This window comes from Canis lupus, chromosome 25 (genome assembly GCF_048164855.1).
Source record: "Canis lupus baileyi chromosome 25, mCanLup2.hap1, whole genome shotgun sequence".
Taxonomy (NCBI): Eukaryota; Metazoa; Chordata; class Mammalia; order Carnivora; family Canidae; genus Canis; species Canis lupus.
Window position 1 is genome coordinate 23649742 of NC_132862.1, and position 23962 is coordinate 23673703.

At 33.1% G+C, this 23962-nt stretch overlaps 1 protein-coding gene across 29 annotated transcripts in view; it reads left to right on the top strand.

The window, feature by feature from the left end:
- The window catches only part of SOX5 (SRY-box transcription factor 5), a 996739-nt gene that overhangs the window by 591521 nt on the left and 381256 nt on the right, over window positions 1-23962 (top strand). For 2 of the 29 annotated variants that reach the window (XM_072798657.1, XM_072798678.1), the window contains exon 1: window positions 3165-3361. The exons of 23 other annotated variants lie outside the window; for them this stretch is intronic. In XM_072798657.1, the coding sequence (XP_072654758.1) occupies window positions 3324-3361 (38 nt within the window). In that variant the 5' untranslated portion in view covers window positions 3165-3323. Of the gene's footprint in view, window positions 1-1853; window positions 2011-3164; window positions 3362-8599; window positions 8746-8938; window positions 8960-23962 lie in introns of those variants that run through there. 4 more of the 29 variants (XM_072798681.1, XM_072798675.1, XM_072798672.1 and 1 more) reach the window with 4 other exon arrangements.

Here is a 23962-nt window from a genome sequence, read left to right on the forward strand (position 1 = left end):
TTGGTTGTATGACTTTAAATTCCTTCTGCCCAAGTTTAAACACTAGGAGACAAGGATATATCAGCCCACTCTTTTCTATGCTGCTTATGATCCATGAGCTAATCTATATGAACAAAATTCCTTATGAGCTTGGAATTCCATTAATTCAAAGTATCATTATTAGAATAATCACTATTATATTTGGCAAATTTTCTGTCTAGTTCCTAGTCTGTTTCAGTTTGTTTAGCAGGGTTGATTGTACAAGAAATAATTTGTTTTTGAATGACTATAGGAATGTTTATAGAAACATGTTGAGATTGTAAACTAACTTCCAAACCATTTAACATATTCCTATATGCTCATTGTGTTTATCCGACATATGTATACTTGCAAATCCATGTATCAGATGCCTGTGAAAATAAAACCAAAGACAAGGAAGATTCCGATATGAGCATCTTTCCTTTATAGTATAGTTGGCCTCCAAAACTCAGGCTCTCTTTCTTACCTGCTCCGGTGACCTTCTGGATTAGAGTTTCAGAGAAACAACCAGAGGTAGTAGCTGTACAAGACAGCAGCTGGGACCATACGGATCTCAGCATCCTGCCTTATGGCCATTATCTTTGTTTCTATCTTTATGCTGCCACTATGTCTCCTTCTTGCGCTCTCCCTGCATCCTCTCCTTGCTGCCTCCTCCTCTTCCTGACTTCAGCTCCCATTGCCCCTTGTAATTCACCCTCCCTCCTTCTTCATTTTTCTCTATTGATAGCAGATGAAACAAGATGCCCTAATTGGGAAATCTTTTAAAAACTATTTTTTAAAGTGTGTGCAGCCATGCAGCTACCATTCCCTAATTCCCATAACCACTGTTAACAATATAAAAAATTATTTCTTGTGTACTTTATCAATTAGACTGCATTAAATTGTAGGCCCTGTAAGCGCTGAAAAAATAGATATTTAAAATTAAATGCAACAACTTTCTTATTTTTTCTGTGTAGGAATAGGTTGTTGCTGTAATAAAAAAAAAATTATTTGAGGCTAAAGACAGGCAAGAGTAGTGAGTAATATCCTTCCCCCTTCCCCAACTGCTGAAAAAGAAAATCATGTCAGCATCAAGTCATTTTTGCCACATCCCTTATTAACAGCTTTTTCAGGGTGGGTCATAATTCTGTGTTTTGTTAGTGTCTTAACTCCATAGTGACATGCTTAAATCTTATTCCATGTTGATTTTGTTGTATATATACGTTTATTTTTAGGATACCCTGTGAATGATGGAACCCATTATTAAGTTATTATCAACTTTGTCAAAAATGTATAAGCTTTCAATGAAGAATACATTTATTAATATAAGAAGGTTAATAATTGGTGTTGCTGTTTGGAATATGTGTAAGGTGTCTCATTGTGTATGTCTAAAAAAGTAAACTTACTGTCTGCCTGTCGCCAGAAAAAAAAAAAGTGGGACCTAATCAAACTGCTATGGGGTCAACCCTTGTGGTTTTAAAGGCCCTTAATGTTGTCCAGCTGCAAAATAAAAGGAATTGGGAGGGGAAGTTGGAAGGAGTGGAGGGGGTTGGGGGGGAATGTGTGGAAAAGAACAGGGAGTCTGGCTTTTATTTTTTTTTTTTTTAAAGTGAGTTCAGTGCCAGCCTGGACATTGGCTGTGCAGACTATTGAGCCATTGTCTGCTCCATTTCCAGAATAGCCCCCAGTTAATCACTTCGGCTTTGAAGGGAATTTCCTCGTGGAATTCTCCACAGAAAATCTAATCAACTGACCTGCCCTCTCAACAATGGAAGGCTTTTTTTTCTCTCTTTCCCTTATTGGGGCGGGCTCTGTAATGTAGCCTTTTGTGCAGAATGAACCCTCCCAGTAGGAGTGGAGAGCGAGTGTGAGTGACTGAGTGTGTGTGTGTGTGTGTGTGTGTGTGTGTGTGTGTGAAGAATGCACACTATCTCGTGTTGGTGAGTGTGTGCTTACTCCCTGACCAGATGCTGCGGTGCACGGGGCAGCCACCATCTCTGCATGCGTGTCTGTGTAAGTGTCTTTCTCTGTGTGTGTATGTGCCTCTGTCATTTCATGTCAAAGGTACATTACCTGATTACCTTCCTCGCCTGCCAGATTTTTATCTAGATAATTGGAACTGCTATGGAGGCTGTGCCTTGCCAGCCAGCTTAGGATCTGTAAAGCCATAGTTTGTCCACCTTGTTATCTGTGGCTGCCTGGGCAGAGGAAATTAAAGAGATCCACAGCCAGGGGAGCGCTTCCTACCCTTGCCCTCCCCAGCAATCCCAAACAGGACAGTGTGCTAGTACCACCGTTTTGTTTTCATTTTTTGGTTGGGTCTGGGTTTTTGTTCCCTCGTGAGCGTGTTATTTTGGCATGTGGATACCTGTTCCCCTCCACATCGCACATCGTGTTTTATGGAGTTTGGAGCTGAGGAAACTTTGGTCGGGTTGCCAGGACGTTCGCACCACTTTGTGGAAAGCACGAGCTAACAGTGAGACCGGCAGAGTGAGTGACAAGTTGTTTACAGGTTTCCTTGAAGGGGCCTCTGCTATATTTCAATCTGTCAAAGTTGCTTTTCTTCCCTCAGAACAATGCCTGATTGTTGTGTGTGTGTGTGTGTGAGTGTGTGTGTGTGTGTGTGTGTTTCCGTGTGCGCACGGAGAGAGCCTAGAAAGGGGTGAGAAGGAATAACAATTCTTTGTGTAAAAAAGGATATTACCAACATTTAATGTGTTTGCCTAATTAGTTAATAAATGCAGTTTACTCGTGGTTCCCTTAGTGTACAGATTTCTCTTTTCAACCAGCAGCAAATGCATTTAAAAAAAAAAAAATCATACTGTTTCGTGTGTGTGTGAGCGTGTGTGTGTGTGTGTGTGTGTGTGCGTGCGTGTGACTTTTATTATTTAGAGGAGAGAGAGTATGGGAGACGTGTTAAATGAGTTGACTTCTCACATTCGGTGATGTCTAGAAGAGAGAATTAAAAGGAAAGGACAGGCACCCTGAGGTTGTCTAGTGCCTTGCAGCCCGAGCGTGCGGCTCGAGGAGGGGGGAGCCAGCCAGACCCCGCTGCTGGAAGTGCGCTACCCCTTTAAGAGACTGGTCAAGGAGTCCTAGGAGAGGGAGAGGAGGGTGGGGGGGAGAGGGGGAGAGAGAGAGAGAGAGAGAGAGAGAGAGAGAGAGGGAGAGAGGGAGGGAGGGAGAGAGGGAGTGAGGGAGAGAGAGAGAAGAGAAGAGAAGAGAGAAAATCAATTGGTTTAGAAGGTTTGGACTCACTTGACAGGTTCAGTTGGAGACGATCATAGGTGGCTGCTGTGACAAAGGGAAATTGTGCTTTTTCCAGCATGCTTACTGACCCTGATTTACCTCAGGAGTTTGAAAGGTGAGTACAGTTTTCCCCCCTAATATATTGAAGTACAACTCTCATTTTACAGTCATCTCTGAATCAATTGGAAGATGCTTCCCTAAAACGTGTTTGTTACAAAAGCTTTTAGCTAGTGCTTCTGCAATCTTGTTAGCTGATTTTTGTTGTGATTGCCCGGACCAAATTGAACTGATTGGCAAAGTCTCCGAGATCTCTGCTAATGTTTTTAAGGTTGTGTCCTATCACAGGAAATTAAATGAACATTAAGCATCTCTCTCCCTTCCACTCGCTGGTTTTCTCTTTCTCATTCACTCTCTTACTTTCTTCCTTCATTGATATTTTTCTCCCCTGTTCACCTTTTTAAATGCTTTTGTGCAGAGTGTTAACCGTTTTCAATATCTCTGTCTTGTAATTTCTGGTGTGACAGAAGGTTTCAGTGATGGTTAAAAACGGAGGCTATAAGTTCCTATTTGATCCTTCCGTAAAACTTTGGAGGCTGCTTAGTAAAGCACATGACCTTTTGTTGATAGAAGAGAGTAGATTTAAAAAAAAAAAAAAAAAGGAAAAGAAAATTTAACATCATAGCAACGTATCAGTATATTACTCGAAATGTCAAGAAAAGGGAAATGGGGATGATCCCTTTCTAAGTTTTAGTAGCTACTTTTTGTGCTAGTTGTCGTAAACTAATTTTGATTTACTGTATTTTTTCCCTTTTGCCATGATGGGAATAAGTGTATTTGTAATTAAGTAGTTCCTATTTAAAGAAATATGTGCAATCTCCTTCCATTTGATGTTGTTGCAAGTAAAACAGGGCTTTGAAAGAATTTTAGCCCTCTTCATGTTCCTATAAGTACACATTGCAGTTTTTAAATTTGAGTTCTTATCCCAGCATAAGTTCATTTTTTGGAACTATAAATAGAATTTTGTTTGCCATTAAAAAGAATTCAAACTTTGTATTCTGTATGGTGAATTAAAAAAAAAAGCTAAAAAAAGCCAGGATGCATGATACCCAGGCTTTTTTTCATTTTCATGAAAGCTACCTTCTGTATAAACATTTGTTGTATCTGACTATGCAATGCAAGCTAGGTGCTAGACCAGCTGGTTAAAAATATGCTAAGTCAAGCTGTTCATCGCTCAAACGACTGAATTTGATATGAAAAGACGAAAAAAGAAAGGACAAAGATTAAAACATTCTAGAAGTGAAGCAGTGGAAGAGAAGAGGGGTATTGAGAATAAAATAATGCTTGAATGTGGTCACATATTAGAGAAGCCAACATCAGATCAAGGAAGAAAGTAAAATAGCCAACATATATACTTTAATACTGTCTTCTTTCTTTCATTTCTTCTCTTCTTCTTCCTCTCTCTCTCTCTTTTAATTAGGATGCATCTTCACAAGATAATTCCACTGAATGACTGAGCTTTCTTAACAGTCTTGAATTAATTTTTTCAAAGTTCTATATATTAACTCTTTAAGATAGTTAGCTTTTGTTCGGAAATATAGTCTATTTCATACGTAGATATTGAAGTTATTTATATTGGACATACTAATTCTGAATGCTGCAATCTGTTAATATACCAGAGTAAGTTTTCTAGCATGTACAGAGTAGCACATGATTATCTTCAACTCTATACTTTCTGAAAATAAAACTCTGAATCTGATTTGTAAGCCAGTTAACAGACTGTTCTTATAAAAAGGTAGTTACATATTAACAGGCTGTAACCTATTTCTCTATATAGGCAAGCTTTCCTGCTGTGAACTTTATTTGTATTTTTTCAATTATCTCTTTTAAACTAAACTTTTCCCTTTACTATTCTGATGTTCAAATCTCTTAACATTTTTTGTTTCCTTTTGGTGAGAATTTCTTTTTTTTTTCTTTTTTGTCACCCCAAAGGCATGCTTTTCTTGCTGGCTAATTAAATAAGCAAGTGATAATCAATAGAGTTATTAGTATAGATAGCATATTTGGAAATATTGGTAGCTAAAATAATTTTTTAAATGTCATGCTATATAAAATTTCTTAATAATTTCCCCTGTGGTTGTAATTGGTAATACAGACAAAAAAATCTCAGTAATTCATTACTATTTGTTTACACTGAATTTGCACGAGTGACTGTATCTATAGTCACCCACATAGAGTATATGTTGCAGACTAAATATTGAATATTTATATTCTCCAAAAGAGGTATGTATGCTATAACTGCATTATCACATATAGTCAGCTTTTTTTGTCTTTTCAACTATTGCAACTTTCATGAATAAGTAGGTCATTTACACTGAGTGTTAATTTTTATTCTGTTTGCTCACCTGCTATAGATAAGTTGTTCACTCAAACTTAGTCATAAATCTGAAAAGACATCTACGTTTCTTTATGAAATAAAGAAGTTTGTTCTAAAGGATATAAATAAGTGGGTTGGGGTTCTCGTATTTTGGAAGTTTTATGTCATCTTTTTTTCTAACTTCATTGGTGGAGTCCTGTTCATCCTCTTTTATTCTTTCCAACCTGTAGACTATTTTAAACTTTAAGGAATATTCAAAACTTAAATATCAAGATCAAAATTTGGATTTAAATTTGTTATGTCTGTATTATCGGCCCTAGAAATGAACATGGTCAATACTGTCAAGCTAATAAGCACTTGTTAAATAATTGAGAAGTAGTAACAGTTTCATTGTCTGTTAAAAAATGTTCAGGAGGTAGAGCAAATTGAACAGTGATTCTAAAAAGTAAAGAAGTAGAAATGTTTTATTTTTATTTTTAAGCATCCCTGTCATAACTGATTATGATTAATGAAAAACACAATTCTCAGGTGGGAGCTGAATAGGCAAAGTATTCTCTAAAACATTATTTGTAAGCAAAGTCTTTACATCATACTATTTAGGGGAAACATAACTGGCAACCTGGTATAAATGTTAGTAAAAGCATCATGAGAAAGAACACTTTGAACTCTCCTAAAATTTTTAAGACAGTGTAATAGATAATAAAAAAATTCAGACATAAGGTTTTTCCTTTCAGAATACCATCATTTTTTTTCATATTCCTAGAATGAATACATTTAAATATTTGCCTGAAATATCAATATTAGTTTGTTTCTGATTAATTAAAAAAGCAATTTTTGATACTATCAATAATATTGTGTTCAATTTATTTCCTTTATATTTATATTTATCATATTTGGTGATAGTGTGGTAGTTTTATGACTATGCTACTTGTTAGACTTTCTAATTGTTTTATGTTAGAGGTTTAATTAAAAAGCAAGTTTAAGATGATTGCTTAAGAAGACAGTCTGAAAATGTCTAGAATAGGAAAGTTAAGATTGAAAGTAGTGGGATGAAGCAAATTAAGCTTATAGTATCACCTCTGCTTCTCTCAAAACGGGTGCAGACAGCAGTCTGTCTATTTTCTGCATGTTGAAAGAAACAGTATGGGGGTAAAACCTTCTGCAATAAAAATCTAACTTATTTACTTTCTATTACCATCAAATTTATTTGTGGTCATATTGACTAAAAAATAGTTTTTTTGACATTAGGAAAAATTTAAGTTTTTTTTTTGAAGAGAGAAATATGAATCAGGTGCTGTGAAAAGCTAATTTGTAAAATTACCGTGAAAAATTACTATTAGCGGGCTGCAAGAATATCTCTGACATTAGCGGTACTTGAATAACCTAAAGTTTGGCCATAGTAGTAAAATATTTATTACCCGTACAGATTTATTTAGCTTAGTTAGAAACTTTATGAGTGATAAGTATATTCAAGTTAGCAGGTAACCTCCAGGTGTGAATCAAAGGAAAGTTATCTGTTCACATCTGTCACCTTATCATAACTGTAAACCTCTGTTTGATATTGCATTTTTAGAATGTTCTAATATTTGCCTCTGCTCATTTTATTTATTTTTATTTACTACTACTTTGTAGAGGAAAGATGCCTACAACTGATTATAGATTTTAATTACTATCTCAATACTTCGCAAATTCATTTAGCTAAGATATTAGTTTAGAATACAGTTCGCCTGAAGTACTGAACTCACTATACTTCTATCACACTTTCCTACTGTCCTAAAGACTTAGCAGGGACCTGACTGATTAGCAAGAACAATTAAGGGTTAAATGTCAGGTGGCACTATGTACTGTTCAGTATTTAGCAGGTTGACAGATATAAAAATGTGTGAATATTATGATTACTTCACATGCTGATGTGTTTTCTTATCTTGTGTTTCTCAAATATAAGCATATGATAACATGATAACGTATTTACCTGTTCTTAGGGAGCTCTTAACTAAAATCTGTGTGTGCATCATACCTGAGAGGCAAATAATAAGACTAACTTTAATGTTTAGCACATTACTCCTCCATAGAATTGGAAGCTATTTCAAATGGATTATGTTCATAATGCACTTAAAAAGCAAAATTACATTCATGGATAAAAGTCTGATCTTTATTGTCTGTTCTTTCCACTATCAATTCTCCAAACACCTAATGAGTATATGTATAATGCAGATGTGTATTATATAGATTAAACATCTCCCAGTTTTTTCATCAATTATTTTAAAAAGTATAATGGATGGATTTTTGTTTCCTTCATAATTTGGTATTCATTTATAAGTTCAACGAAGTTAACTAACAGCATGGGAAATAAACCAATCTGGATCTCTCTCTTATACTAACTCACATACAGCTTAATGTCAGGTGTCTGACTCAGATGATAGCAGTCAGATAAAAAGATGTTCAAAGATTTAACCAAAGCATGAAACATCGTCCTTTTAATGGAAAAATTCTGTTGAACAAGAAATGAACTAAAACATAGCAAATTTTTCCTTGCGTCATTCATTCTGTCCTTTCCTTTTCATTGATTGATAGCGTCATCATTTATATTAAATATAAAGCTTGAATGCTGTATGGATGCACATGATTAAATGATATTGCTAGAGGAGAAACAATTAAGGACTGTTAGTATTTTGCTTAAGTGGACAATGTTTATTTGGGACACTTTAAGAGAATGCTTCCTATTCCTTTATTTTAACCAGGAACTGATAATGGTTCAGGAGAAGACCTTTTATTCTTTCTGATTTCTGTGTTTTCTCCTGCAGTTTGAAAACTGTGTTCCCTTCCCTTTAGGATTATCTATTCTTCTCTTCACTTACTAGTTGAGAGTTCATACATCTCCTCTGGAGATCCTGTGGCGTATGGTTCTGCTTGTCCAATAGGGGGGTGTTGCATTTCTACACATTCAGTATCCTTTTCCCTTGGAGCCTGAGAGTAAAGCCTCAGCAGTACTCCCTGCCTTTGCCAGCCTGAGGAGTCAGAGACTCAAAGTTGTTCCCAGCTCTTGCGCCTTCATTGTAGAGCTGCATTCTGCTCAGTGGGCTGCCGAGAAGGACCAGACCGAAACAAGATTTAGAAGAATTCTGGTGAGAACTGTTTATAGGGATATGGTATTTTAAAAGAATGTGGTAAACAAACAGAATTGTGGCATAAACAAAGATAATTAGCATAAACAATGTCGTTTTAGGACAGGTGGTTTAAAAAAACAAACAAAACAAAAAACCCAAATATGAACCCAACTTGAATGCTGCCAGTTTGGAACCACTGAACCTTAATCTGTACTTCATGAGAATTACCCAGGTTTGTTGATAAACTTGTTAACATGCTTTTTCTGTTTCTTTTGTATCATTTTCCGGTCATTATGCCCTTTTGTCACTCAGCTTGAAAGTAATTAATCTATTACAAGGTAGTTTAAGGACTTTTACCCATAAAACATGACAGAAGGAAAATTAAAAACAAAAGCTTGTAGATGTTCATAGGCATTTGAAGTCAGTGTTGAACCTTAGATCAATTCAAACCTGAACTCGTCTCATTGTGTTTTAAATCTTTCTTTTATCTAAGTAACATTTCAGTCACTTGGCTCTTCAGTGTTAATACATTTACTTTTGTCTTGCCTTAAAATTTCAGAGTTTTGTTTTTCTTTCCTTTTTTTTGCTATGCCTGAATCATCACTTGCGTTATATGTTTATTTCTAAGTGTTGGTTATTTTTTCTTCCTATTTTTTCTCTGTAACTTAGTGAAGATGGTGTAGCAGTATATATCTAGCTGGGGATCAAAGATGCTAGTTGTTGTGAACCATGTTATCTAAGGCTGCTATGCCGTCATGATAAATTTTTGTCTGGAGACATTTAGGTTTATTACTAAATGACATTTTTTCTTAATGTCTTATACTGAAATATTTTGACTTTGTTGAAGTGTGGAGTGTGGTGAATAGAAAGCTGTTTGTTTTTCTTGCGTTGGGGACCAAAGTTTTTTTTTTTTTTTTTTTTGGTAAAGCTAAAAAGATTTTTTTTTTTTTCTCTTCATTTTCTCATGGAGAATGGGGAACAGGAATTCAAAGTAGGTACCTCTGGTATTCTGTAGCCCTTCTCTTTGCTGAAACGAAAGCATTTGTGAATGAGTTTTGGTTTCTTGGAGTTATAAAAATGTGTGTAAACTAGTAAACCATGTCTCATTCATGCGCTATGGAGCTTTCTCGTACTTCAGGGACAAAAATAATTTGGCTACTAACGAATTAGGGCTACCTGCCAGTGCCAACACATACTGTAGGTAAGAGGAACACTATAAAGGAAGGCTGCTGGCAGCGAATCCATTGAAACTTTCATATGTAACAGCGTTCTATTTCTGCTCTTCACATCTTTGAAAGAATGTGTTTTTTAGAGAAGAAAATGTTGAGAAACAGAAAATATGATCTTTCTTAAAAATATATTAGTAGCTTCGTTTGTAATATTTCTCATAGTGTAGATGCATGGAGTTTTACTGTGTCCTATGCATAGGTGCCTTCCCTACCCATTCTAGTCATTTCTGTCACATGGAAACCTAAGAATCAGATGCACTGAGAATAGATGTGACATGAAGAGATGAAATTCACTGTGAGGGGGGAAAAAGGCATGCTCAAGACCCTATAAGGTTTTTATACTGGCAGTTTAAGAGAGATCAGTTGGGACACAGAGAAGCAATTTTATAAATGAGTGTTCACTCCTTAAGGGCTTCAGGGACACTGCTGAGAAAGGAAGGGAAAGAGTTAACTTGCTCTGCTTGTGGATATATGTATGTTTTAACCTAGTAGTAAAAGAAGACACAGGCCCAAATAGTGTTTTGTTGGTACGTTTTTAATCAAAGTTTATTTTAAAATGTAGTAAATGATTTCCTTTATTACTAATTTTGGTTTTGTTTTTATATTAATTAGGATCAAGATACCCAGGAGGTAGTTTGGGAGCTAGCTATAGAACTTTTACATACGATCCGTTGAGTTGTCATTTTACACAATTTTGTGTTTATCTAAGAAAAGAACATTGTAATGAAAAATAAGCACAAACATTGAAAAGAAATAGCGTTCACATAAGAAGACAAAATGAAAAAAAAAGTAATGCTTTATTTATGCTATATTATTTCACTCACAGTTCCTATAGGCTGCTTGGCAAAGTTCTAAAACATTTTTATTCTCATTCTGGAGTTAAGGTCTTACTTGTTTGCCTACAATTATTTCTTTTGGTTATTTACCTGGGCCAGAGTTTGTTGGGCAATAATTTACAAAGTCCAAAGACTTTATTTTTACTCTTTTCCTGGTGTCTCTTTGTTTCACACCCCCCACCCCTTATTTGCTGTTGAGTTTCATCATATGTTTGAAAAGACTTTGCAGGAATATGTCACATAAAATTAACGGTTGCTATTTCTTTCCTTCTTTTTCACCTGTACTACAAGAGATCTATGTTGAAGATTTGTTAAGATAGTAGAGAAAGAAATGAGCTGGTGATCAAACTATTCAATTTCTGATTCACTTATTAATTCAACTTTGACCTTGAATAAGTGATAACTGAACATACAATATCAGGCTCAGATTGTCATCTCTCCCATAATATCAGCAGGACGTGAAGAAAACTTTTATGTAATATTCCAAGTACCATAATCAAATAAGACCTAGGAGTAGAAAAACAAAGGTAACAATGAATGCTATTTCTGAAGCTAGAACTTCTTTTCCCTCCAGCCCTAGACATAGCTAGAATCTGGGAAATAGAGGAAAAAATATTGTTTTTAGAGCCCTAAGGATGATGGGATATAAATATGGTGGTATAACTGTTTCTAAAAATTTAATATTACTGGAAAAATAAAATGGATCTAATTCAACCTATACAGTTTAGGAATATTCAGTGATTTAAAAGCATTATTTTAGGGAAACAAAAGCATATCCAAAAGATCCTGATAGCAATTTAAAGAATCAAAGTGAAGAAGAAGAATATATTGACTTTTATAAGTAAACTAAAAAATAATTAGGAGTCACCAACATTTCTCTGAAGAATATATGTAATAGTATCCCAGCCTTAAAAATCTGAAGGTAGTATTGTTGTGCATATTGAAGGGAAAATTTGAATTCAAGAAGATTGGTAGTTCAAGATATGCTTTAATAAAATTTGGGGATATTTGAGATTTTGGATAGAAATGAGGAGGTTGATGTTAAGAGGCCTAAGGTATACATAACAAATGAAAAAAAATTTTGTGAGTTTTGAATATTTCTCCTAACACAAAGAACAATATCCTCCTTTGGTGGTAAACATTTATATTTGTCAGTATCTTCACTGACTTTTTTAAACTAAAACATGGAAAGTATAATTAGCTGGGTGTAACATCTCAAGTTCGAGTTGTCTCAGTCTCCTCTATAGACTGAGGAGAAGTTTTGTGTCTTAGTGTATGTATCTGTGAAATGTAAAGGTGGGCTGGATAATTTCTAAAATCTCTCATCTTTAAAATTTCATTACCTTGAATTCCATTTGAAAGATCCCTAGCTCCTTACTCTAGTGGTCAGAATCCTTGCATTTATGCAATTGTTTGGAGCCAGAGGTGCTCATATAACCAGCCTTGACAAGTGGAATCACTTCACAGTTTACCTGTAAGTCGAGTGGTATTATGCAGGAACAAGTAACCATAATATATTTTAGGAGTTTTAAAATTTAAGTATTATCTATAATTCTTATTTAAGATTAAGTTCTCAAATTTGTTATGAACTCTTCTGAAGCTGAATGTTTCAAAAGTAAGATTCCTATTTTATGTGGTTGAAACTCTCAGGTGCATCAGATCACCATCCTCAACTATTACAAATATCATGAAAAATAAATTATATATGGATTATTGAAGAGGGAACGAATATAAAAAGCATGAGAGTGGCTTTTTTAGGTCAAAGAGCTGAAAGTATTTATAAGCATAGGATAAAAAGGGGGGGAAGCTAGAAAGTAGAGCATAGGGGCTTATGGACAGTATATCTTTAAATGAATAATAAAACTCTGGGTAGGAAAGTGGCAAAATTAACTAAGATTACAAACAGCTAGTCCAAAGTAAGTTCCCAAAATAAATTAGGCAATATTAGTATCATGTCAACCAATCTTATATGCATTGGTTGGGGGCTGGCAATTTCAAGAAAAGAAATGTTAAACTCTAGGAAGCAAGAAGTGGAGGAACAAACAATGAAAAAATGTACTTAAAAAAAGCTATATTATCTGAAAGGGCAAGCTTCACATATTGTTAATATGTTACATTCGGCAGATTGTGTGTTTGGAAAAAAAAAAAGTGTAGTTACACCATCAGCAACATAATCTTTAACTCCGTATCCAAGGACTTTTTGTATTATATGTACTTTGAAAATATGGCTATGATATGACAAAGTCCTTGTCCTTGTACAAATTAGTTGTAAGTTTTAAATAAAGATTTATATATTTAGGATAACATAGGAATTGGCTATTTGTTAAAATCAATTATTTGCTTAATAATGGTGATATAGAATTTTTTAAAATCCTATTCCTGCCACTTTAATTTCAGAGTAAAGAATGGATGTTATTCTCGTTTTCTCCTGGTACAGATATAAAGATTGTAAACAAAACAAAGCAAAACAAACAGTAAAGTACCTTCCTGAACCAGAACTACATTTAGAACTAGGACCAAAGGGAAATGTGCAAATATTCTACTGTTAAGAAAGAAAATCTGGAAATCATCCAATTGAGCAACTTACTGCTAATATATTTTATAATACAGCATTTAGTGATATACAAAGTTGGCGTATGTTCCTACAGCTTCTAAATCAAGAATTAAAACTTTGTGTTGTATAAGTCATTTAAATTCTTTGGGTTTCAGCCATGCATCTATAAAATGGGCTTTAAAATGAGTATAAAATTATTTATCCCTTAATTCTAGTGAGTCATTTTAAACTTATGAAAATGTATAAAAATATTTGGATATCTCTGAATGCAAGCCACTGAATTCCGACTTTGAAAAAAAATGCATATTTTTGTTTGATAACAACATACATATTAGCATATGAAAAAATGCTGTAAGAAATTTATTGACTTATTTTTAAAACTTTGTAGTAAATACAACTATAATTATTTTAAACAAACTTGTGATTATTGATCCCAGGTAACTTGTACCTAAATAGTAGCAATATAGCATAGTTTCCTCTGCTTACTGCTAATAACGAAATATCCCAAAAATACATCTCTTCCCCTTAAATATATAAGAAATATGATAAACTAAAAGTTGTTTTTGCAAATGTCAGTATATTAAGTATTAAAATAATGAATTTCCTGATTTAACACATTCCTATACTTTAAACTATGCAAATTAAAACTCATTTATTTGTACATTCATAAAAATGAATCATTTTATATAAAAAATTATTGGACAACAAAAAATATTCAGTTTTTTAACTAAGATAAAAAGAGTCCCACACTATTTATTGCTTTGTAAAACATTATTTATACAAATATCTTGAAAATTTTAAATAACTTGAAGAAAGTTATCTAATATAGTGCACCATTGATTTTCATAATAAAAGTAACATGAGGATCTTTGCATTTAGCTACCTATTTCTTAGACTGTGGTTGAAGCTTGGGGAAATGTATAGGTTTCTTTTTATGGAAAGCTATATAACAAACAAAAACATCAAAGAAACAGAACCTTTATTTTTGATATAAAATTGTTTTCCACTGATATAATCTGTTGAAAGCCAGAAGCCACCCAAAGTGCTGATACCAATTTAAGAAGATGATCTTTTGCCTTAATTATACATCTGGGAAATATTAGCTGAACATTTTGTGGAGAACAGTGAATACCTTAGTTGCCAGTTGTCTAAAATGCTGCTAATGATCGACATAGTGCCAGTGTTTTGATGGCTAAAACCTAGGCTGAATATGAATACAAAGAACACAGTTGGGGGAAAAAAAGCACACGTTTTATACAAAACAGATTTCAACCATCTGCTTGGCACTTAAGTTTGCGACTATAGGCAATATATGAAAGAGACCACTGTCCACGTTATGAATGGTATCACTTTTATTGGTACCTTAGAAAAACCATAGGTTTTTGAAAGCATATATAACCAATGATTTTCTTCAGCTAAATAATGAAAACAAGAGCCTCAGCCAAAATTTTGTTCCCTCTATAATCTCTTCTATGTCAGTCTTCTTTTTTGAGCAAAATGGGTTTCGCTAATAAAGTAGGTCTTAGTTCCACACATCAGGATATTAAAATATACCAGACAACACTACACAAGTAGCCCTTAGGACGAGAACCCCAGATGGTTATGAGATAAAATACTGTTTGCTTTAGGAATAGGTTATATTCCTGAGTCTGTTGCCTGAATACTATGGTGCATGTCAAATCAGCACGGAAGTTAATGGTCCAGAAGCACTTCTGAATTTAATGCTTTCCCATTTGTTCTGAATTTATAGTATTAAATCAGACCAGTGCTGTTTCATCACTCGTTCAGTAAAGGAAAACCATGCTATAGATAGTAAATTATAGGCAAAATCTAATTATTTGACCCATTTCATTTACCTTAAAGGTATGAGAGAAGTCCTCAGTATATATATATATATATATATATATATATATATATATATATAGCACCAAGTATTTTATACTAGAAGCTTTTAAATTTATGGAGTTGTTGATAAGAGCTACTATGGACTGTTACTTAGCACATAGTAAGCCAAAAATACACTTTGACTCAGTAACTTGATCTATTTTATTTTCTTTATCTGAAATATATTTTGCATCTTTAAATATTAGGAAAATTGAGCTATTAGAATGTGTTAGTATTAATTTGTCTAAATTGTATGAAATGCCAACGATCATTGCTTTTTAGTTTTTGAGGAAGAAGTGTGTAATTCAGAAAAAAATATAAAGGAATTTTGCTCCCCTCTCTCTATATTTGTGCTTTCCAATATGGTAACCAATAGCCACATGGCACTTAGGCACTTAAAATGTGACTAGTTTCAATTGAGATTTGCTGTAAGTATAAAAAACACACTGGATTTTGAAGACCGTTGAAAGAAAAAATATAAAATATCTTACTAAGATTTTTTTAGTATTGATTACATGTTGAAAAATTTTGATTATGTGTTGAAATGACAGTATTTTGCTATATTGGCTTAAATAAAATATGTTAAAGTTATCTTCACCTGTTTCTTTTTGCTTTTTTAATGTGGCAACTGGAAAATTTCAAATTACATGTGTGACTCTTATCTGTGGCTCACATTAGATTTCTGTTGGATGGCATTGTTTTATTCCTTTCCATGGGGAGAGGAAAATTAAAACTTCTATCTATCTGGATTCTAGTAGTTACAGCTCAGTAGGGTAGCAATGAATCAGAAAGAGTTAAGTCTTTATTAACTGTCCTCCCTTTTTAGGTTTCTTTTATAAGAAGGTGAAGTTTTATCACTTTTTAAAATGCCTTGGTAGTAACAGTGACTTCCACAGATCTGCATATCATTTACCCAATGAATTTCTACAAATTTCTTGGACTTATAATAGAAAGGAAGATGTTTGCTTAATGATTGTCTAGGTTATTTTAGAGATTATATGTTGAAAAGGACAATTATATTTACTTTCTGAAATGCCACCATGTATATCTGTCATTTCTCCACTGGGTTTAAAGAAGTTTGTGGTTGGGTAAGGAATACCTTCCCCTTTTTCATCTCAGCTGATACTACACACAGTTTCTAAAATTGACCCACAAGATGTGATCCAAGCTCTTTCTCTATACATATAGAGATATACTAATAGAGATAGATATAAAGATAGCGCTGACATTCAATATGTACTTATTCTGTGCCAGCCTTAGCCTCACAAAAATCTCATTTGTTATCTCTATTTCACAAACGAAGAAAATGAAAGAAAGAGTTGCCTAACTTCCCAGGTAACAAGTAGAAGAGCTTGGATTCAAATCCCAATAGTCTACCTCCAAAGAACTCACTCTTAGCCATCAAATTGTAGTTTTGATCTAGATGATAAAGTGCTTCCAGAACTTTATAATGTATTATTTAAGTGGCAGAAATGTCTCCATTTATTCAACAAATATCTTTCAAATACCTACTATGTCAGGCATTATTTTAGTTGCTGAATAAGCATTATAAAAATTCAGACACTATAAATAAATAACATACAATGACTGTGATACATTCCTACATGGCACAAGGTGATGTGCTAGATGGTGAATATCCAGACACATGGACAGTTATTTAAAAGATTTCTTGGTAAAGGCTTTTCGAAACTGGTTTTGTGAGATACAAATTTCCAGTGCACATTATAGGTGGAATTTTCTTTGAGAAGTGTGACTATGTAAAATTTCTCAAATATCTCTTTCTTAAGTCCTTTACAGTGGATTTCCTATGGAAATGATAATTTTATGGACAGGTAGTATCTTTGCTCAGAAAGTTTATCTGATTAATTTTTGCTATCATAATGGGTAGGACATCTCTTTACAATAGAGTGATTTTTAAACACCTCACTGTTCACATTAAAAACCTTGTGATAAATTGGTAAATGATGATGTGAATGATTAATATGATATTAAACCTTGATCTAACTTGTAATCATAACTTACTGCTTTTATAGGGTAGCAGGCAAGGTTATTGGTAATATTGAGTAGAAAACAATATCAGGTATGGTAAAATAATGTGTCTGTAAAAAGACTGCAGATTTGTGGGGACAATAAGGCATTTGGCAATGGTGATGAACCTTGTGGTTTTACTCTACTGGATTTTTAAATTTTACTATTAAAATAGTGTATGCTGTTATACACTATTTGTAGATTTGAATTGAACCTATAGTGAATCTCTGTCTTAGATCTTCATCCTTTGAGTGTTTTTCCAAAACATATAGATAGATATGGCTGAGGCTTCTGGTGCTCGCTTTGATTTCTTGATACATTACTAGGCAGAGGCCATATCACTATAGTTATGGGGGTGGGCTTTGGAGTCAGGCTGTTTAAGTATATTCTACAACTCCACTACTTATTAGTTATTTGAGTTTTGCAAGTTACATAAACTTACTGTGTCTTAATTTCTTTATCTGTGAAATGGGAATATAATAATTCCCATCTTTTAGGTCATTTTACTACTTGTATAGGAAACTGACCTCAAGCAAATTTTAATAATATAGAAAGAATTCTAAGAATATGTTACATAATAGGGCAAATAACATTGGACTATAAACTGATATATAAATATCAAATACTTAGTAAATAATGTTGAAGCCAGTGGTTTGTACAGGATTTATTAGGACTTCAAGTACTTCCTAAAAGGATTAAAATGTTTAAAGGAAAATATTTATGTCATAGAAACCCTTAGGTTTTATGTATTATATATATGTATACATATATTCTCTATATAAAGATTCATACAAGTATCATAAAATATTATGTATGTCATATATATGTTAATGTATCTGTGCACATAAATAGGTAGATAAATTAAGGGAAGATAATCCTTTCTAAAACCTTGGCTAAGAATACTCTTTGTAACCTGACAGTCAATATAAGGTTAATGATTATCATTTTCTGACCAAAACAAAAACAAACAACAGCAACCACCACCAAACCACACAAAACAATGATGAACAAACAAACAAACAAACAAACAAAAACCCACCTACCATTTTATCAGTAGTCACAGTTGTTTTGGGGAACCCTGATGTGAGAGGGTAATTTGTTTTATGAATCCTTAAATTGTCTTCAATAGAAAAAATTGTAGAAGATTCATAAGGCATTCTTTACATTGCCATTTTTAGTAGAGACCAGATAAGAGAAAGAATATTGAATGATAACTAACTTAGTGAAGAAAGGCATTTCTATAAGTAGCTAAACTAATGTTTGCCAGGTATGTAGATTTCCTGGTGAAAGGATATTGGCAGAGATCTAAGAAAAGGCTAACATGTCCCTTAAACTATCTCCTTTAAATAACAGTTGTTACATCCAGGCTGTTGCTAAGAGATGAGGAACAATCAGTTCTTGACTGAGTTGTATTCTTGCCTAGATTGAGGGCACTCCCACTTCTGTCCTTAAATTGACTCTAGGTTTAGGAGTTCATAGAGACAAAGCAAGAATTTTCCTCAGGAAACACTTTTGGATCTGCTTGAGTACCTGAAAAGCATCACATTGAGACCCTAGAATTTGGTATAGTACAACATGGTAGGGGTTATCTTCATTTGACACATGTTAAGGCTGTCTAGTATTAATTGTCCACTTTGATAAATGTGATGTTTTTGCAGATCTTGAGCAGTACTGCATCTCATTGGGCCCTCTGGGTTGACCTAACTTTAAAAGTCATCTCAGATCAACTAAATGAGTTAAATTAGGAGATGATTTTATATACTTTCAATATGATTTACTAAAACATCTACACACATCTACATTTAGAGTGATGTAAGCACAGAACATTCCATCTTGATTTGTTCGTTTAAAATTTTTTAGTGAATACTTACTATGTAAATAATTTGTTCATCAAGATAAAAGTACACATCAGTATGAATAAAAGAATGAGAGGAATGGTAATGCAGGAAAAAGTGTAGAATAAAACATTTTTACAATTTATCACATTATTAACATAAGAATAATCATTAACTATTTACCTTTTGCTAACTAAAGCATCACCAAAACTGATGATTTCGGTTAGGCATGATTATTTTAGAACTGCTCTTTATGACAACATTTAGGCACTTACAGTTAACAAGGGCAAAGCGAACTCACAAGCCCAGAAGATTTTTGAATTTACATTTGTTGCAACTGAAAACTCCCGAACTATCTAAAAAATGTCACAATTATTCAAATATAGAGCTTTTCTTAAGGTTTTTCTTTTTTTTTTATAAAAAAATATTCGTATCTGTAGAAAAGTAGAAAGACTACTACAATGAGCATTCTTTTTTTTTTTTTTTTTTTTATTTTATTTTTTTTTTACAATGAGCATTCTTAAACTTTATACTGTTCACCAAATTTTTTTATTTATTAATTTTAGGCTTTTACATTTTCTTTTCTTTTTTTTTTTTTTTCTTTTCTGATTCATTTGCAAGCACATTGCAGGCTAACACTTCTAAGAACTAGGATATTCTCCAACATAACCACAATAATGTTGCACATCCAAGAAAGTAACATTAATGCAGTGGTATTATTTGATATGGTTCATATCCACACTTCCTCATGGTCCCGGTAATGCTTTTGTAGCCTTTTTTTTTTTTTTTTTTTCCTCTTTAAATAAAGGAACAAGTCAAGCATAAGGTATTGCATTCACTTGTCATATCTCTCCAGGTCTCCTTTAATTGTAAATAGTACCCTCTCGTCTTTTTGTCTTGACATTGACATCAACAATTTTAAGAGTCCTGGCCATTTGTCTCACACAGTGTCTCATAATCTTGTTTTTTTCTGATGGTGTCCTCATGATTAGATTAAGATTAGATATAGATTTTAATTATTAGAGCATTGTCCTTTTTAAAATCACTTAAGATTATAATTAGATTTGTCAGAAGTGGATACCTATCAAGTTCAAATTTTGGTGTATTAAATTCATGAAGATGTTTTTAAATTGGCTCATATTTTTAAGAGATCTAATTTGATCAGAAAGTTCTCTGAGCCATAATGATTTGTCCTGCACACAGCTATTTGGTACTAGTTGAGAAAATAGAGCTTCCTTAATCCAAGAAACCATTGCAATTTATCCATAAAGTCAACTCTGCAGATGGCCATAAATACCATTTTTTGTCAGGTAATAATCTAAAAATATTGATTACTATATCTGTGTGTAATAGTGTAGCACTGTAAAAGCAATGTATATTTTGTTAGATTGGAATTCATACTTAAAACTACGTTACTTTTTATGAAAAATATTAGAAGTCAAAACAAATTCAACTCTTCCTCATATTTCACTTTTCTCACATTTTTAAAATCAGAATATTTGTAAACACTCTAAGATATTTTGTAAATTTAAAAAAAAAATAGAGGCAAATACAGGCTATTTTTTGTTTTAATTTTTGTCACTGCGCTTTAATAAAGATATGTTAGGATATTTTTAAAAAGTTTATAGAATGAAGATCTTTTTTGTTACCAACATTTTTTATTCTGTTTAAACTGAAAATTTAGCAGTTTGAGACTTGCCCCTATTTCAAGGTAGTGTGTAACAGACTCTAGAGTCAGATGCCCGTGTTTAGATCCTGAGTGTATATTTCACTAGATGTGTGATAATGGGCCTAGTTTCTTAACCTCTCTGAATTTCATTTTCTTCTTATGAAAAAAAAAGAAAGAAACTGTGGCTATTGAGTAATTGAATATAAATAAATTACTTAGAACTGACCTATTACAGTAAACACTGAATACATACTAGCTATTATTGTTGGTAGTGAATTGTCAATATTTGCAGTTACTAATGGAAATTTTTGAATTGCACTAGAGAGAACAGATTTTTAAAAGCAATTTTAAAATATTTGTGCACTCCTTCATGAAATATTTACTGAATACCCTGCATATACTAGATGTGCTACCTTCTAGAAATTTAATATTGAACAAGACACATATGGCTCTTGCCCTCATCAAGTTTATAGTCTGTGGGAGACAGACATTAAGGAAGCAGTTGCAATAAATAAAGGAAACTTTAAGTAAAAAAGTAAGTACAGAGTGTTATGGGAAAACAGAAGGTGACTTAATTCTGGCCTGTGTATTAGAATTCTTTTTAGGAGGGGTGAAAATTGAAGATGAACATGGTAGAGTTTTCCAGGCCTACATAGTCTAGGAGTCATGGGGGTCATGAGTATGGATTCTTTTTTTTTTTTTTTTTTTTTTGGAGGTGATGGATATGTTTATTACCTTGATCATGGAGATGGTTACCTGGATGTATGCATATACCCAAACTCGTGAAATCATATACATTACTATGTGCAGGGTGTTGTTTTTTTTTTTTTTTTTTTGTACAAATTATACCTCAGTAAATCTGAAAAACAAAACAAAACAAAACAAAAAAAACACCCATTATCCATGAGACCACTCCATAGTGCAATGTAGAGACATCTCCCAATGAGTATGGATTCTTGAATAAGATTGCCTAACTTAACCTGCCTGGCTCAGTAGTGTGCAAGATAGGTTCCCTTGAGTAAGCTGTTTGTGTTTGTCTGACTCAGTTTCTTCACTTGTAAAGTGGAGAAAGGCTAGTACAGACCTCATAGGGTTGTTCTGAGGATTAAAAGAGGTGAAAACTCAGAACCGTCCTTTGACGTTGTATGTACCCAGTGAATGTTGACCATATTATTAGAGAGGATTCAAGCTTTTACAAAGTCCTGATCACTGCAGTGTGATCATGGAAGGACCTAAAGTGTCTGACTTTATTTCTTACATGTAAATGTGACATGATCCTATGTTATGAAGTCTCTTCAGGCTTTCATCCCCTCTTCCCCCTGGAAGTGGTTACAGAGCTTTCTTTCATAATTCACATGAGTTTCATCTTCAAAACGTTAAGTCAGAATACCAAGATGAACATATTTATATTTTCCTTGATGGGTTCATAAAAATGGCATTTTTGAGAGCAAAAAATAACCTAGTCAAATTGCTGTCGTCAGGTAAATTTTAAGTGGGATTGAATGAATTAAAAATGAAGCATTGTACCAGTGTTCTTGGAAAGTTTATGGAACAAAGTCTGCTTTACTAACCTTAACAACTTAGTCATTTTCTCTGTGTGTTGCCCTCCTCCCCACATGACTCAGTAACATAGTTACATTTATTGGTTGTTTACTTACTTTTAATGCCCTTCATTCCACTAAAGTTTTTGAGGGGTGACAAAGGGAGCTCTAGAATGCATGGTTTGAATTGAAAAGAGACGTTGTGTGGTCAGAATGAGGATGAGTGGAGAAATTGTAGGGAAGTTCTGGTTTTGAACAGCCTGTTTATTGTGCCTTTTTATTAAATGAAAACACTAAAGAATGATTTAATTTGGTGCAACTGTTAAGTTCTTATTATCCTGCTCATTGATAGAATCTGATAAACTTCGATGCTTTTTTTTAAACTGTAGAATTTGTAAATATAACATTTTCTGTTGATTAAATACAAGCTGTCATGTTATGTGAGGGCTCAAAAAATAAGTCCCAAGAAGTGTTTTCAAAAGGTATTAGATATCCTCAGGTGAAAGCATGTATATTCATAAAAATTAAAAATTGTTTTACAAATGTATATTATACTTACTCTGACGCGAGCTATTTAATTGTATTCTCTGTTGTGACCTTATTTATAACCAGCTAGAATTTGAACTTTTAAAGTGTATTTTTTGTTTTGTTTTCTTTACTCTTCTTTTGTGGTGGTCTTAATTTCACTTTTGTGTATTGAATATTTTTTTGTCAAATGGCCAGTCCCATGATGGATGAACTTAACTCATACTTTGAAGACTCCTGAATTTAATTAGCAGTCTGATATTATTTAGCTCACAATACCTAATTTAAAAATTATATTTATTAAGGAAGAAAAATAAGGATAGTAAATAAAGGGGGGAACATTAACTTTTTAGCAGTTTCTAAAGTGAGTTTTACTTTTGATATTTTTGTTGTATTTCGTTTATATCATAGTCTAATGTAATGAAGTTTTGTAAGGTTTTTATAGGATTTTAAATTAGTTTATTGGTTTTACATATTTTAATGTGAGAGTAATTCATATTTAGGGGGAAATGGACCAATGTTATCTTGAGGAGCTGCTGTCTGTAGGATAATATCAGATTCTTTGCTGATAGTCTACTTTGAATTTCTATCATATCTGCTTGAAATATTACTACACTTTTAATGCTCATGTTTTCTGTTCATATTAGTCAAAGGACAGACACATATATATTTCCAGAAAAGCCGACTAATTTATCGTGATATCTATTTGGAAACTATTATAAAATTATATTTATTTGTATCAGTAAGACAGATCATTGATTATGAATAGGCAATTGTAACATAGTAGTGAGTAATAGAATTAAGACACATATAATAGATCATTTCCTTTTGGTTCTCTATTTTTAAGGTTCTAAATTTTTTTACTTATTAGCTCTTTCTTGCTACTTTATTAGCTATAGGAGCTAGGATGCTTAAAGATCATTGTCAGAAGGACAATTACATTATTATTATTATTATTATTATTATTATTATTATTAAAAGTCAAACAGGTGAAAATGCTATCTCTTCTCTCTGCCCAGTGGCAGCCAGCATTAATTCCCTTACTTGTAAATGACTGTTTTGCTTAGGGAATGATATTAAAAAATCAAGGAAAACTGTATTGTCTTATAATAAATAAATTTACGTTTTTATATA